This window comes from Diachasmimorpha longicaudata, chromosome 10, assembly GCF_034640455.1.
Source record: "Diachasmimorpha longicaudata isolate KC_UGA_2023 chromosome 10, iyDiaLong2, whole genome shotgun sequence".
Taxonomy (NCBI): domain Eukaryota; kingdom Metazoa; phylum Arthropoda; class Insecta; order Hymenoptera; family Braconidae; genus Diachasmimorpha; species Diachasmimorpha longicaudata.
The window spans coordinates 6,489,553-6,505,183 of NC_087234.1; the positions used below are offsets into that span (position 1 = coordinate 6,489,553).

A 15,631-nucleotide genomic window follows, 5' to 3' on the forward strand; every position below is an offset into this window, starting at 1 on the left:
CAATTTCGATAAACTTTGAATAATTATGGCCAATGATAATGGTAAATTTATCATTAGATTCAATGAAAATTATGAAAATACCTTTATAACGTGCATCGGGCTTCATCGATGGACATTTGGCATCTGGTCGTCTGTGAAAATCAATGTTTGTACGTATAGTCCTGTGATGAAGACCCTGAAGTGGTCTTGCGTTATTACCAAGCGGTGCTTTTGGTGTTTTCTCAGTACCCTGCATCAGTCTTCTGAGTGCGTACAACTGTACAATGAATTGAATAAGAGAAACCATGAGAGTTCAATTGGAAATCAAGAAATATCGGGGAAAAAACTAAGGAGCGAGTATTTCTCATTGAAAATCGTTTTAAACTAGAGCGGAATTCATTTCAATACAAAACAAAAAAAAATTGCCTTTGAAAATCCAATGCGATGATGGAATTATTTTGAACATCTTCTGAGATATTTAAAAAGTTTTTTTCGAGTCAATATCATTTCTTTGTAATTCCCAGATTTTTTCGGAAATTTACCGGGCCCAATGGATTCATGAACGGCCTTTCTAGGCAGAAATAGCTTTTGCTATCTATTGAAAAAAACCGAATAAATCAATACCATGTTTTCAAATTGGTTAATTAACAAAAATTTCTGTATCGTCCGAAAAAATTGAAAAAAAAAACAAACAGAATGAGGTAAATAGATCCAGCAAAGTGAATAAAAAAAACATATTTCACTACATGCGGTGGGCTCTATTTGCCATTGAAATTCTCCTGCAGATTGATGAAAAAAAATTACACTGGAAAATATAGGTATTTTACCTCTTGTGCGCTGATGTATATCGGTTTATTCAGTATGAGCCACACTGCTGTTTCCCAACAGCCAGGATGCGTTGTACTGCCTTCGTAGGTCATGTAGCCATCAGTTTCTGGCAACAATTCCCTCAGGGATAGATGACCAACTGAGGCCGTTTGTGCTGCAATCACATGGCATTAATAATTATTATTTAATTCATAAAAAGTGTCCCTCTCACATTTTTCCCCCTATTTTTCTGCTACATTAAGGGAAAGGGGACCGCCCACTGAGGGGTCTAAAGTGCTCCCACTCCATCCATTTGCTCGTTCCATCACACAAATGTGTATGTGTTTACATTCTGATGAGTTCAGTCTTTATGGAAAAAAACACCCTCTGTGTTTTTTTATAGAAAAAAAAAATGTTCCGGGGTGGGTGATAATATTTTCCGGCGAATGGCCAGGAAAATTGGAGGTTGAAAGCACTACATTATGATACATTTTACTCCCCTTGTTCTTTTTTCTTCTATTTTCGTTATCTTCAAAATTATTTTAATAATCTCGCGATACATTTAAAATTTCAATCGCTAGAGCACTGCGTTATCTTCAAAATTTCCCCTGTCAATTAAAAAAAATTCAATTTAAAAAATTATTTTTGATAATAAGATGATGATATTCATACTTTAACCTCAACTTTCCCTTCCAAAAACTCGTTGATTTTTCTTATTTACCTTTACCCACAGCACAAATACCACCTCCCAGAGTGATCTTACATAATACACGAGTAACTTTCACCACTCTGTACAAACTCTACGGGTAAACACATCCCTCAACCTCAAGAATGAGCTCTCCCTCAACCCCCCTCACTTCCAACCCACCCCCTACCGCCGATACATTTGGTATACGTAAACATTCGCACGAGAATCTTGCATAAAGAGACCGAAAAAAAAAAAAAAAAAAACAGGCGAGAGAGAAAAAGAGTCGTAATAAAAGAGCGAGATAGAACGAAAAAAAAACAAACATAGGGGGAAAGGAAAGTTGAAATGACGGGGGAGGGAGGTGGTGGTGAGGGAGGAAGGGGTGAAAGGGGTGGAGGAGAGAGCACACAAAACGTGCATAATACATTTGGAAACGTAAGGGTAGACATTGCAACCTCACCAAACCCCTCCTGAAATGGGTTACGTGGCGTATACCACAAGTTGTAGGCAGGTTTTCAGTCTCAACTCACCCCTATACCATCCCCTCAACCACCCATCCACCTCCCACCATTCCTAACTCGTTTCACTCAAGTTGGGTACATTGCATTCACTCACTTCGTACGTACGTAGAAACGGTGAATACGTACACACGTGTGCCCTAAGTATACAAACCCTGTATTCTCGGATTTCTCCTACTCTCGCCCTTCTTTTCATCCCTTCAGTCCCTAGTTGCCACGTTCGAGTATCGCTGGTATCATTTCTAGTTGTCTAGTTATTGCTATAGTTATGTGGTATCCACTTTGGCTCGTGTAAATAGGGGAAGACATGCTTTCGAGGCGATTTGAGATGTGGAAAGGGCGATTCTTTCGGGGGTTGATAGAATTGGGGGAGAGAGGGATTAAAGGGTTTTTTTCATGACGACGGATATACTTTCCCTCGAAAATACTACGTATGAATTTTACCCATGTGGTTTTTGGAAATACGCGGGAATAAAATTATTCCAAATTTCAGATAATAGTAATTTTGTTTTTCATCGCAGTAAATACGTCTCAGTAAATACTATTTAGTGAGTAAATGATCGATATGATATGTGATATCGTGCAGTATTTGTAATCTAGATAGCAGCATAATCCTTGATGATAAGAAATTCTCAGTCGATTGTTTCGTTTTCATTCTTTGGGGCACAATCAAATGAAAAAAAAAATCAGAGAAGAATTATGAAAGTAAGTGAATTACAGGAATTACGTGGAAGAGAGTGGAATTCATTTACAATTTGTTTTCCACATTCACGACGAAGTTAATGCTTCTCATTAATCATGCGAGCATCTTTCTTTCATCCCCCCATTTCACATTCTCTTCTCTCACCCTCCCTTTCTACTGTCGTCAGTTGATATTTCACCGTCGTCGAGTTCTCTCACGTTATTATTTGTCATTTTGTCTGAAGCTGTCCTATCGTATCTCTACGCCCTTTACCCGGCTGGCAAGCTCTCCTTTTACTGCATCATCCCTCACTCCTGGGGGTTGAAAGGTGAAATAGAAGGGAAATCCGAGTGTGAGTGGTAAACGTAACGAATATTTATTGCACGATATTTTTTCCAATGAGTTTTTAACCATTATATTCATTTTTTTCATTATCAATAATATTATCTGGCTCATTTTAGATAATTTTTGAGATAATTCACTTTTTCATTCTTCACGAGTTACCACGGGGGCATAATGAGGTCGTGTATTTTTTTCTTGTAATTTGCCACAATGAGTTGAGTTACAAGATAAAAACATAATAAATGGGTTTCATCAGCTAAAAGTGAACATTCGACATTTTCTAAATTGTTTTACTCTTTCCCTTTCACTAATGGGTGTCAGGGTACTTCTCCCGTGAGTCTCGTCGCTTGTGAATTGTGATTTTAACCCCTAACGGATTATATACCACGAGAGACACTGGCAACGAGAGATGGTTTTATTGTTACTATTATTATCATTGTACATCATCTCTATCATCATTATTGTCACTGGGGGGCTATTACGACACGGTCAATTTTCCTAAGAGCTGGTTCAATATCTCACCCAGATGGTGAAAATGTCGAGGCCATTGTGGTGAAATAATACAGTTGTCTATTTTTTAGCCAAAAAAATAATCTCGATAACTGTCGGATAATTCGATCATTATTTTATTTAAAAACATCAAAACTCTTCGGGTATTCAGCGAAAATACGACGAATGTATAATCAAGTTATTCATTTTGGAAATTATCGTAGATAATTAGATGGTTTCTCGGTTATTTCAAACCGCACATTTGATTTTATTTGCCCAAAACAAACAGTGAAAAAATAAACTTTTAATAAAATAAAGTGAAAGCTCAAGTTAGATTAATGACATTTTTGTGTAGAATATTGTCACAGCTGCATTACTCTTTCTCTCTCCGACCATTTTATTTATTATCCGGATGCTTTTTAACGTCTCTGCCACTTGCTGGTTTTTACCCTCAACCCCTATACATCCGGCGGATATGCTACACGAGTTATCTGGTGCGTGAAGCGCGTATTCATCTGATGTGCCACTCGTGGTGGCAAAAGAGAGTACCCGAGGACGACGTTAAAAAAAAAAAAGCGAAAAAAAAAGAGGAGAGCAAGAAAAGAGCGAAAAAAATACGCTGCATCCTCTACCTTTTGGAAAGACCCTCACTAATTGCACCAGTGACTCCTTCCCCCTCGTCTTTTTTAGTTTTTTCTTTGCTACCCTCTTTTCAACGACTCCATCCTTTCCCCCACTCTGCATCCGCATACACCACTTTCCTTTCTCCCATCAGGGTTTTTTCATTTTCGGACACGTAACACCCACCGAATTAGTGTCACTCCTTCAGTGAAAAAAAAAATATTGCAATTTGCGGGAGGTTGTCTTTACAAAATTTTCTCTTTAAATTAATATTTGGGGTTAATTAGGAGAAAGAAGAGGCGAGAGAGTCTAAATTCGGGCGAAAAAGACGAATTATTTTAATTGAAAATTTTTTATATTTGATAGTTTACTAGGCTGCACTATATATACGTAGACCACGCTATATTTCATCTACATTTATATCAGATAAGTACATAATTATATTCAGTTATTTATTGGAACATTATCTGAATGATTTCCCTGTCACAGATGTTTCCATTTTATATTGGAAAAAATAAATCTGAAAATATGTACTTACATCGGTATTGTACCTTGTTGAACACACTGGTTATGATCCTGAGTTCGGGGTTCGGCCTCTCACCAAGCTGAAAAAAAAAAAAAATCCCGTTATGGCTAGGGAAAAAAAAGAAGATGTCCTCCTTTTTATCACATTTTTTTTATGTATGTGTTCCTCTCGTCAGGACCCCTAATTCGTTTTTCATCGATTTCTCATGAATGTCGAGTGTGTATAAAGTTGTATGGGTGGCAGTGGGTGGAGCTGGGTGGTAGGGGGAGGGAGGGGGGGAGGGCGTGGATGGCTAAGTGCACGCTACAAAGAGCACCCCCATCCACCCCATCCCAAATACCCCCCCAAAGACGAACGAGCTTTCCAGTCGTTTCCAACTTCCATGGCAGGTGTCGTTATACGGCACTTCGTAAAACTCTCTCATTCTTATCGCGATAGCCAACTGAGAGGTTAAATCATAAATTATGAACATCATCGGCTAAGAGTGAGAGTGGAGATGTCGGAATCGTCAATTTTCCGTCATGACAATTACGATAGTTGCAAGAGTTATTGATGTTACCAGGGCAAAATCGAAATGTCAAATCATTTTAGCGGAATTTTGAGATATTATCTTAGTTTGAAATAAGATAAGGAGAAGGGATGGGTAATTATGCTCGATATGATAAATTGAAAGAACAATTAAAAAAGTCAATCACATTAATTATCTTCAAAACCACCTGCCTGTATTAGGTCGAAGTTTTCCAGCTAAAATTTATGTAAAAAAATCAGTTTAGATAAATTTAAGTGTCAGTATCTAAAATACTGTATCAGATAATGCATCATCATGTTGTGTTTATCACGCCAAAGTCTCTCCCGGATGTCTTTTCACTTTACCAACATGGATAAACAAAAAATTGACACAAATTCCCCCCAGGAATGTGCATAAACTCCGAGATAACCTCATTCCGCCCCCCCCTCCCTCCCCCCCCCTGTCCCGTACATCCGTATCCCTTAATCCCGTCGAGTTCTCACGTCCTCAGACTCAAGAGGGTGACTCCCGTCCCGGATGTTGAATATTTAGATGCCAGAGTGAGCGTGTTAACAAAAATAAAAGACGAAAAAAAAAAGGATGAGAGAAAAAGAATTGAAAAGCAAAACCAGAAATTTTACAAAGTTTACTTTATAAATTTTTCACTCTGCGTTTTCTCTAGTGCAATCTGTCTTTGAACTTTTGGGTGAATGACGGCATCTCCTCTCAGTGGGAATACTCGTTCATTTAGGTAACAAACTATATCTCACTCTCTTCTTCCTCACTCGACTCCTCTTCTCGTGTCTCGGGGGTATAATCCGTCTGAATTACAGTTGTCAGACTTCTCCTCTACCTCTAGCCCCCCACTTCTTCTGCTACTCAGCCCCCCCCCTTCCCACCCCCCGGGCCCTTTTACGAGTCCTTACCCGTTCATCGAGAGATCGAGCACCTGTTAAGGTTTCTATCCAGGATGTTGAAGATGTATTCAGATTTTTCTCTTCTTCATCATGTGTCGCATAAATGTGTCACAACATATTAATTTATTGTCCGGTATAAATTAATGGAGCTTGAATTAACCAAGTACTGTACTACATTTATTGCCAAAAAAATTTCCATCTCTCCCCACAAGAACAAATTAATCGTGACCTTCGACGAATCCACCCCCTAATTTTCCATCTCAGTATTTATCATGTCGTTTATTTCTTTGAATAATCGTTGAAAGCACTCCTTCATTTAAACTGAGTGAAAATAAATGAGTAAAGTAGAAGGATTCAACCGAAACCATTTGCTCCCCTCCCTCCCCCGCCCCCCCCCCCCTCGTATTAAAAAGCAACCAAGAAAATTTTATTCCCAGTTTTCTCTCTCGTCATTAAAATCCCCAGGGGCCATGGCATATTTATTCCCCACAGAAGCGTACACTTCTGGTTTACCTCTCTCTTTCTCCATCCCCCATTCCCTTCATCCCCTTATGTACCTGTGAACCACTCGTGTCTCACTCTATCTGAGGTTTAGCTACTGGTACATCAACTCGGTGAAATCACTTCTACCGGTTTATTTATTAACTGGCGCCTCTGAAATTAAGCTGCCTACGAAGATGAGGAGAGACTAACGAAAATAACCTTGATTAAGGCATTGCGATTACGTGGTTTCATGCTGGTATTTATCATGAATTTTAATCCAATTTTTCTTCAAGTTCATCTCGAAAAAATATCTGAGATAACTATCTAACTAATTCCCCCGGGAATATCATATTTCAATTTCTACTAGCGGATTCCCCTGACTCCTATTTACGTAACTACAAATTTTAAATTATCGTGATAAAATTCCTCCCCCGAAACATCTGCAATATTTTGTCAATTCAGATCAAATTCATGACTTTCTGACTGTCTATCGACATAATTTCAACTAAATTATCCACCTGGTATATGCCGTCATCGTTGAGTCTAATGAAAACCTCAAGTGAGTGCAAGGGGAGCGTTTAAATTGACAATTACCTCGTAGAGTTAAGATCCTCACACCCCCTCCTACCTCCCCCCTTGCATCTGATATCAAGCAGAGTCGTCTAAAAGTGGTAAAACGTAAAATGTATTCGTTGGAATAAAAAGAAGGTCAGTATGGTTTCTCGCGGTTATGAATGTCCAATAATAACTGTAGTTATGGATTCATGGAATCCTCGAGTTTGCGGAGGATGTGAAAATGCAAAAATTGAGAATAGAGTGATGCTTTTAATTGCACAACATGGTTATCCAGTTCATTGACTCACTCTAGTGATTAATTTACCGTCACTGCCATTTATAGCATTGATTTTCTATCAGAGGGACTGGAGTGGTTTTTTCTGGAATTCCATATTTATTAACGTTATTTCCATTTTCTATTCACCTCTGTCATCAATCGTTGAAAATTTTCCAAAATTTTATACCAAAAATATAAGCTCGTGATCTGATATTTTCTTCACTTAATTCTCGAGATAATTTATCTTGACTTTGGATCATGAATCTGGATTTCATAATTTATACCGAGTGGTACACAGAGCTTTTATGATAAAATCTCAACTCTGTATTTATCTGTTCATCTGTACTATTTTCAATTTTATGGTGAATTGAGATAAAAGCAATTCAAAATTGAACGAAAACTTCAACTCACCTGAACCATGATTGAAATAGCGACGAGTCCCTGGCTCTTGTGCTGCGCCTCACTCATATTATGATACAACTCAGCATTGAATCCATAAACCTGGATCTGAAGCATTTAAAAAAAAATGTGCGAAAATATTGTGGGCATTAGTTTTTTTGTTCGTAAAAGTATGTCATACAGAGTAGACCATTTGAAGAAATATACTGAAATATATCTTTATATTCGAGTGGAAGTGGAGGGGCACGATAAACCGAAAACACAATAAATTATCTGGCACTTTGTGGGCACCCGTCGAGTATGCTCAGTGTAGGAGAGGTTGGAGGGTTTAAGATCCCACTGGGAGCGTTCTCTAAAGGATAGGGTGTATGGTGTGGTGAAGAAAGAGGGGTGAAAGGGGGAATGGGGGGGTGGGTATGGTGGGAGGGTGAAGAGGAGAGGTCTGGGATGGGATGAAAATACCAGAGATGCGACGAGGCATGCTTCAAAGACTCGAGAAGGAGCGAAGGGTCGGGAGAGAAGAAGCGTAAATCCACTGCATCTGATCAAAGTATGACGAGTACTACTGAAATAGGGGGAATCCCCTTTTTCATCTCCTATCACTCCTATTTCCTTCTCTTCTTCTCCTATCATCGTTGTTGAGAATGAAAAATTTGTTGTGCGCAATAGAATAGCTAAATAAATTTCTCCGAGTATTTGATGCACGAGATTCGAGATAACACAGCATCTAGATAGTTTATTTGTTTTGAGGGTTGAAAAAAAATTGCCTTTAAAATTGGGAAAATTAGTTCGGAAAATTCATCAGTACATCATCTCGCACTCAATAGAAAAAAAAAAAATCGTTGAATCTCTTCATCTCCTGACGAAAAAGCCTCTGCTTTTATCTCTCAACATCTCCCACCGCAGAATGATTACGCTCTGGTGACGGCAAAGTGCTGTGGGGAGAAATGGATGCCAATAGAGATAGAAAAGCACCAGATTTTTTTTTTCTCCTCATCATGATGAGTAGGTGAAAAAAACGACATAAAGTATTTCTCAGATAAAAAACAAATTGACATTCAATGCAGATGTTTCTATCAATACTGATTAAGGCTCCTTGAATAGGGAAAGAATAGAACTGGTGTCAGCAATAATCTGAATATTTTTTGAGGCAAAAAAAAAGAAGTGGGAAAAATAAAGAAGGTGATGAAGAAAAAAAAGTTGACTGCTAGCGGATAAGAAATTCCTGGAGATACCTCTGGGATAGTATGTTCCCTTTGATCAGACATTCAGACAGGAGGCACAGAGAGAGAAACGAGGGAGGGAGCTGCCAAGGGGTAGAGGGGGCGTTGTCCTGATAACACGCCCGTATATTTTTCCTTCAAAAAAATTTTACCTCCGTCTTTTTACCGGAAAAATATACGAATAAAGAAACGAGAACTGACGAAGGGTGAAAGTAGACGAGTTGAAGGTGTGAAAAGAGGGAGAGAGATAGGAACTAACGGTTGTGATAAAAAAAAATAAAGATACGATGAATGTAAAAGAGAGCAGGTGAAAAGACAGTAAAGATGAAAGACGGCTTTGATGGTAGATAATGTCATCGATATTTAAGAATTTTCGTCTCAAGTCGGATGAGAAATTTGGCGGTGGAGGAGTGACAACGGCAACTTGAGAAATTATTTTTCTGGATGATCGCAGGAGTTGATTGAATGATAATTAGAGAAATTTATTTGAACCCCAAATCTTCCTACCACTCGTCAAAATACCCGAAGCTATTAAAATAATTTTCAAAATTTCAATGCCATCTTCTCTCTCAACCATTTGCCTCATCAATTATACAAATAAATTCGCAAATTAAATTTTCCGATATCTCCATGTATTTACCGATGAATTCACCTCATTACTTCACTCAATAGCCTGCGTACTTTTTTTTTTTTAATTCCCAATGGTGAATGTATTGAGTTGAAATTCAATTGTCGACGAATGAATGGAAAATATAACCAACTACTTCATGACCTCATTAAAAACAAATTTTACTCCGATATCTTAAACTTCATTCCTGTTATTTACTCCACCGGAAATAAGTAAAATCGCAGTGTCCCAAGTGCATACCATAAATATAAAATAATACACAAAGTTGGTGTTTGGAAAATTTTGCTTTGGTTTGGAGATGGCCTGTGAATACGGAATAATGTAAATACAGTGAAACTTAAACCCAAACTTAAACCTCAACTCTCAGTGTCTATATGTATCTTTGCTATTCTCGGATTTACTGTGAAAGCCTCATTCCGCTTGCCCCCCCCCCCCGCCTCTTCTTCAATTCCCCACCACTTTGCACCAGACTATCGGACTATCTTAAATGCTAAATTATCACTGACGCAAGGTACGGTCTGGATGATCCAGCGTTGAGTTGAGAATTCATTGAGTTTTTAATGGAGTCGTCAATGATTAACATCCTGCATTGAATTATTATTAGAATCTTTGGAGGAAAAATTGAAGTCCCTCGACACATGGAGAGACGTATTCGATTGCAATTTCCTCGTTAATACGGAAATCCCTATCAGAAGATAATTATGTTGCGATGGAGATCAGTTATTATTTTTACCTGATGGTAAATCACCAAAATAACAGCGGAAGTAAGAGGCAGCAGGAGAATTTGAATAATCAAAAATAGTACTTTCACACGGAGTGAAAAATTCTTGAAAAATTACGCCCCTGTTCTGTAATCTTCCAGTGAGAACAGCATTCAATAAAAATTACGGAATAGTTACGCATGTTATCACTGAACATTCCATACTTTTCCTGAAAGTAATATCATTTTACTGACAAATTACGGAACAGGCACTTAATTTTTAAAGAATTTTCCTCTCTGTGCAGAGGAGGCGGAAGACTCTTCGTATTTTACCCGATGGGATATTTTTCCACCCATGGATTCGAGTATCCATGAAACCTATTCCCAATGAACGTGTAAAAATTCAATTCAAACATATGAAATTGAAATCCTCTTGGAATCGAAAATTGGCCGAATGTAATAGGAATTGAGAACTGAGAGGTACTCGGGTAATTGACTCAGTTTAATCAAAATCGGTATTATGCTCTTTGGTAGGGAGTAATATTTGAGGTATATGCATGTACTCACTGCTCCACATATTATATATACATTGGTTAAAGGATATAGGGTGCCAAAAGGGGATTAGGAGAGACACACAAGCGGGTATATACACTTGTGCTGGTTCTCAGGGCGCGTATTTGAAGGACGAATGATGCTTTGATGCCAGAGAACCGAGCACCAAGGACCAGGGCAAGGTGATGGAGTGCTCAAGAGTGACCATTTCTGTGACCATCCACTCCTTCAGATAGATAAGTCCTCGGGGGGACAGGGAGGGGAGAAGGGGGTAGGGGGATTGATGGGGAAAATCACGACGATTACACCTCTCGCCTTTTTCACTCTTCTCCTTCTTTTATCTTCAACGAGAGGGCGATCACTTGAGTAAATTGATAATTGTGAGGGTTGCATTCGATAGCTCAGAGAATTGACGATAGGGTTGAAAAATCAAGAGTAGAATTTCTTTTTAATCGTTTGAGTGATCAATTTTGTTAAAACTTTCACAAGTGATTTTATCAGGTGTGAAAAGTGGACTTTGACTTGTCGATGAACTCTGCATCGAATTAATGAAAAAAAAAAAACTACCCTCGAGTCTCTAATTATTTATTAATACGTAATCAAGGGGGATATTGCTGCATCTCCAGATAAAGTAGTTTTCCCCTGTGTTCGGGATCCAGAATTACTCTATTTGTCCACTGGGATGAACTTCAACCCCAATTCATAGATTTACCAAAATAGGGAATAGGGAATTGAGGTGGTTGCATTGAGGATATGAAATGAAATCAGGTTATTCTCGTTATGGGGCTAGGGTGCATCGGCAGCATTTTAGATGGTACAAGTCATGATACGAGGGGAATGGTACGCATGCAGTTGCGTCCCAGGCGTAGGGCCTAACGTTAATATAGTTGATGGGCGGTGAGGGGGAGTGGGGGGAGCTTAGGGTAGGAAGACAGGTGGGATTGCGCTCGTATATCTATCACGGTAGAATAGTGCATTGTGCCAGAAATCGTGATGGCATGCCCATATGCCACGGGATGCAGTCATGGACCACTCCTGACGTACCAATTATAGATGACGTATACCAATATACGTTTGCAGTACCTCAAGACATTGGAGAACGCCCCATCAAATGCATTCCCATCCTGAATCAGGAGGGAAAAATTACGTGGGAATTTTTTTGAATTTAAAAAAGTGAAATTGAAAAAATTTAATGAAAAATTATGGGACATCATCGGAAAGGCTTTACGAAGGAGAAATTTTATTAAATTAATCACGATCGAGTGCTTGGGGGATAATGCCCCGACGTATTGTTGGTGATTCTTGAAATTTATTTATATGCATTGCATGTCTCATCAAAATAATCCCTTCCCCGGTTTCCAAAAGCTCTGAATGATTCACTCAGTCATTTTACCCGGAAAATTTTTCACCGCTATTTAAATAATTTCCGTGGTCACTGAAAATACTTCTATTTATTCAAATTTCATATTCCCCCGGTCGTTTAAAATGTTAATTCCATCTCCCTTCCACCCGAGAGCGTTAATCAATGTTTAATTTGTCAAGTGCTACTTAATGCGGTCAACTCAACGTGACTAGTGTCATTAATTTCAATTAATTACCGTCGTTACCGCAGCCCACAGGGTCGCGCGGGGGTTATTTTCCGCACCCCTTGAAATTCTCCTGTTGCGTGACACTATTTTTTTTTTCACCTAAAAATGAAATTATGAAATACTAACGCCTCGAGGTTAATTAATTTCCTATGTTATAGGCACTCAAAATTTGACACTGAATATGATTTTTATTACTTTAGAGTGGAGGCTTTTGTATTCGTTCAAATTTACGTTTTAGGTTTTTTTTGCAAATGTACCTTCATTAGTTAAAATTTACCCTCTACATTTTTTGATCTTTTAAATTTTCTGGTGCATAATCTGAAAATTATTTAAATATTTGAAGACTTTCAAGAGTTTCTGATAGAGATTTTGAAATGTTTTCTCTGTGCTCTCGGATGAAAATGATGAAGCACGGAATACTGCCCTCAAGCGACATTTATTCGTCGATTACTCGTTGCAATATCCCTTTAAAAAAAACTTCATTATACATATGCTCCTAAAGGTCATTGGGCCAGAGCCACTGAAAAAAAAAAATGTAAATAGCCGCTGTAAACTCACATCGTACAAACGGCAACGTTAAATAAAAATCTCAAACTCATACTAATTAATTTCGAAATATTCCATAACTCGAGAAATTCCTAGAATCGATCGTACTACCCAGCCGGTTCTCATAAACCCTTTAAAACCCACATTTAATATGGCGATCGCCATCACATCGCGTTCACTCTTAAACCCCTACCTTCATTCTCGGATTGTACTGTCCCACGAAGGGTTGAAAAAAAAAAAATAGTTCCGAAAAAAACTGAAACGACGACGAAAAATTTTCATCAAGCCCAGGCAAACGCAAATTTGCTTAATTATTCTCGGCTGACGTGAGCGCCATAGAGTACCTCCCGGTGAGAGCGTTGGGAAAAGCCTCGGTTGGGAGGCACGATGCCTCGTAATTGTAGTGGGTCGTTTATAGTTGAACGACCCTCGTAGCTGTGCGATTGTCTGTCATGCCTACGAGTGGCCTCTTATAGCCCTTGGAGGGATGCACTCCATTGCATCTTCATAAAAAAAAAACTGTATCAAAATGAAGTTAAAAAATTGTTCCTCCTTTTTGAATTTCATTTCATTTTCCTTTTAGTACGGGAAGCGAAGGACGAGATATAATGAAAATAAAATTAACGCGAATTTTCCCTCGGTTCTCCCTCCCCCCAGTGGCCCTACCCAATCTTTATCAAGTGTTCCAATAAATAATTACTGACATCGAACTAAATGGATAAAAAAAAATTATTTCTAGAGGAATAACAATATCTTGAACATTCGAATATTCTTGATCGGTAGAGATTTTTTTTAATGCTTTCATTCAGCAATAAAAAATCCCAGTCATGAGCTTCATGAGAAAAAATCATTTATATGGCCTCCCCCAAATTTGATCCTGATTACATCCCCCGTGATTCTCAATTTGCTGACCAATTGGTACCAGGTGAGGACGTTTATTTGTTCAGTCGCCCTCAACAGTGTCATAGGTCCTCGTGAGCCGTGGACAGGGGATGAGTATAGGGTGAGAGGGGGGTGGGAATGGGGAGTAGTTCACTAATGGTCAAACAACGCTTGGTGATACGAGTGGAATCATTATGATGTACGTAACAGGGTGAGTAGACAGAAGTGGGCATCAAATTGACAGGGGGCATAATTGGTCGCAATTTGCGTACATCTGTACCAAGGACACAATCTCCACCCTCAACCACTTGTGACGAAGTCCATCCCTTTGATCGCCTCAATCCGATGGTATTTTGATCAAGATCGAGGGAGAGGGGGGTGGGATTGTTGAGACTGATTTCATGATTTTGCAAGTTACTGGGAGATTAGTCGGGGGATGGAAGCAGCAGTGATAAATAATTTTTGAAACAGTGATGAAAAATTATCTTACATTTATCTGAGATAATTCTATAATAATTTGTCATCAGTTGAAGCCATTTATGGAAACCATTGTTTGGGGGACAAAAATATTTTGGTCTATCAGCTTAAACAATTCAAAACCCTTCAACTTGCATTCCTTTGTTGCACAAACCAGATATTGTCTTCTAAAATTGATCATAAAATCAGTATCGATGGCATCTGCATTTGCGAGAGTCTTGTTATGTTGGTCACAACATGGAATTCAGGATCAGACGATGGTGGTTGCTAGATAGCAAATAGTTTGAGAGAATAGTTTTGCGAATGGCGAGAACGTTAATCGATTCTCGGTAGATGGAATATACTTTGTTGGGTTGGAAGCATTGTCTAGATTATTTGTGAGACAATTTCCTAAATTTGTTGAGTTCCTCGATATTTTATTGAAATTGGGCGATCAATTGGTTGATTACAGGACATTAATTTTATCAATACTAAACAAAAATATAAACATGGAATTATTTTTCTGTAATTACCTCAGCAGGAAAGGGATAATTATTGACACGATGCTCCGATCCTAGTTTATTGTCCATTCCATAATGAATGTAAATCTCTTCAAACTGGTAATGATACGCCAATGGACCTCCAGTGATATTAACCCTGACCTTCGACTCTTTATCCGCTTTAAAGACTAGAAATTGGCCGGTATTGTGCAAGTGTCCAGCGACCTGCAATAAAAATAAATTATCAGATTAAACAATTTCTGCAAAAATAGTCGATAAGTCACAAACAAACTCACAAACAAACATCTTTGTGAAGTTCTTCTACAAACCCAGCACTCCACATCTTCAAATATTCAGAAATCTTACGCTCCAATTTTCTTTCCAACTAAAATCAACGCCCAACCCCCCAATACCCCAACCCCAAAATCAATAAACCCCTTCACAAATTTCTATTCATCCCAAAAACTTTCCTCAGCTGCAGTCTTGGACTACATAAATCACCAAACCTCCATAATTCACCCCTCAATAAGAAATACAATAAGAACTTCAGCTACAAGCACAACCCCCTCAGAAATTAAAAAAAAAAAAGCTCTAAACCCAAGACCGAATATTCAAAAAAATTGAACGATTAATTGTGAAATAATAGTTTATCGCGAGGAAATTCTGCCGACGTGTCTAACCCGAGTGAAAAGAGAAGAGCGAAGTGGCGGTTGCAGAAGGGGGTAGGGAGGGGGAGGGGGAGAGGTAGAGTTTGGTTCAATCCT

At 38.5% G+C, this 15,631-nt stretch overlaps 2 protein-coding genes across 6 annotated transcripts in view; one reads left to right on the forward strand and one right to left on the reverse strand.

The window, feature by feature from the left end:
* The window catches only part of LOC135166589 (uncharacterized), a 131,454-nt gene that overhangs the window by 32,043 nt on the left and 83,780 nt on the right, over positions 1–15,631 (forward strand). The gene's annotated exons all lie outside the window — the stretch shown is intronic.
* LOC135166598 (carbonic anhydrase-related protein 10) overlaps positions 1–15,631 on the reverse strand; it is a 53,203-nt gene that overhangs the window by 1,501 nt on the left and 36,071 nt on the right. For all 4 annotated transcript variants that reach the window (XM_064129010.1, XM_064129008.1, XM_064129009.1 and 1 more), the window contains 5 exons: positions 14,901–15,092; positions 7,804–7,899; positions 4,665–4,731; positions 807–961; positions 82–256 (listed from right to left, as the gene is read on the reverse strand). In XM_064129010.1, the coding sequence (XP_063985080.1) occupies positions 82–256; positions 807–961; positions 4,665–4,731; positions 7,804–7,899; positions 14,901–15,092 (685 nt within the window). The remainder of the gene's footprint in view (positions 1–81; positions 257–806; positions 962–4,664; positions 4,732–7,803; positions 7,900–14,900; positions 15,093–15,631) is intronic.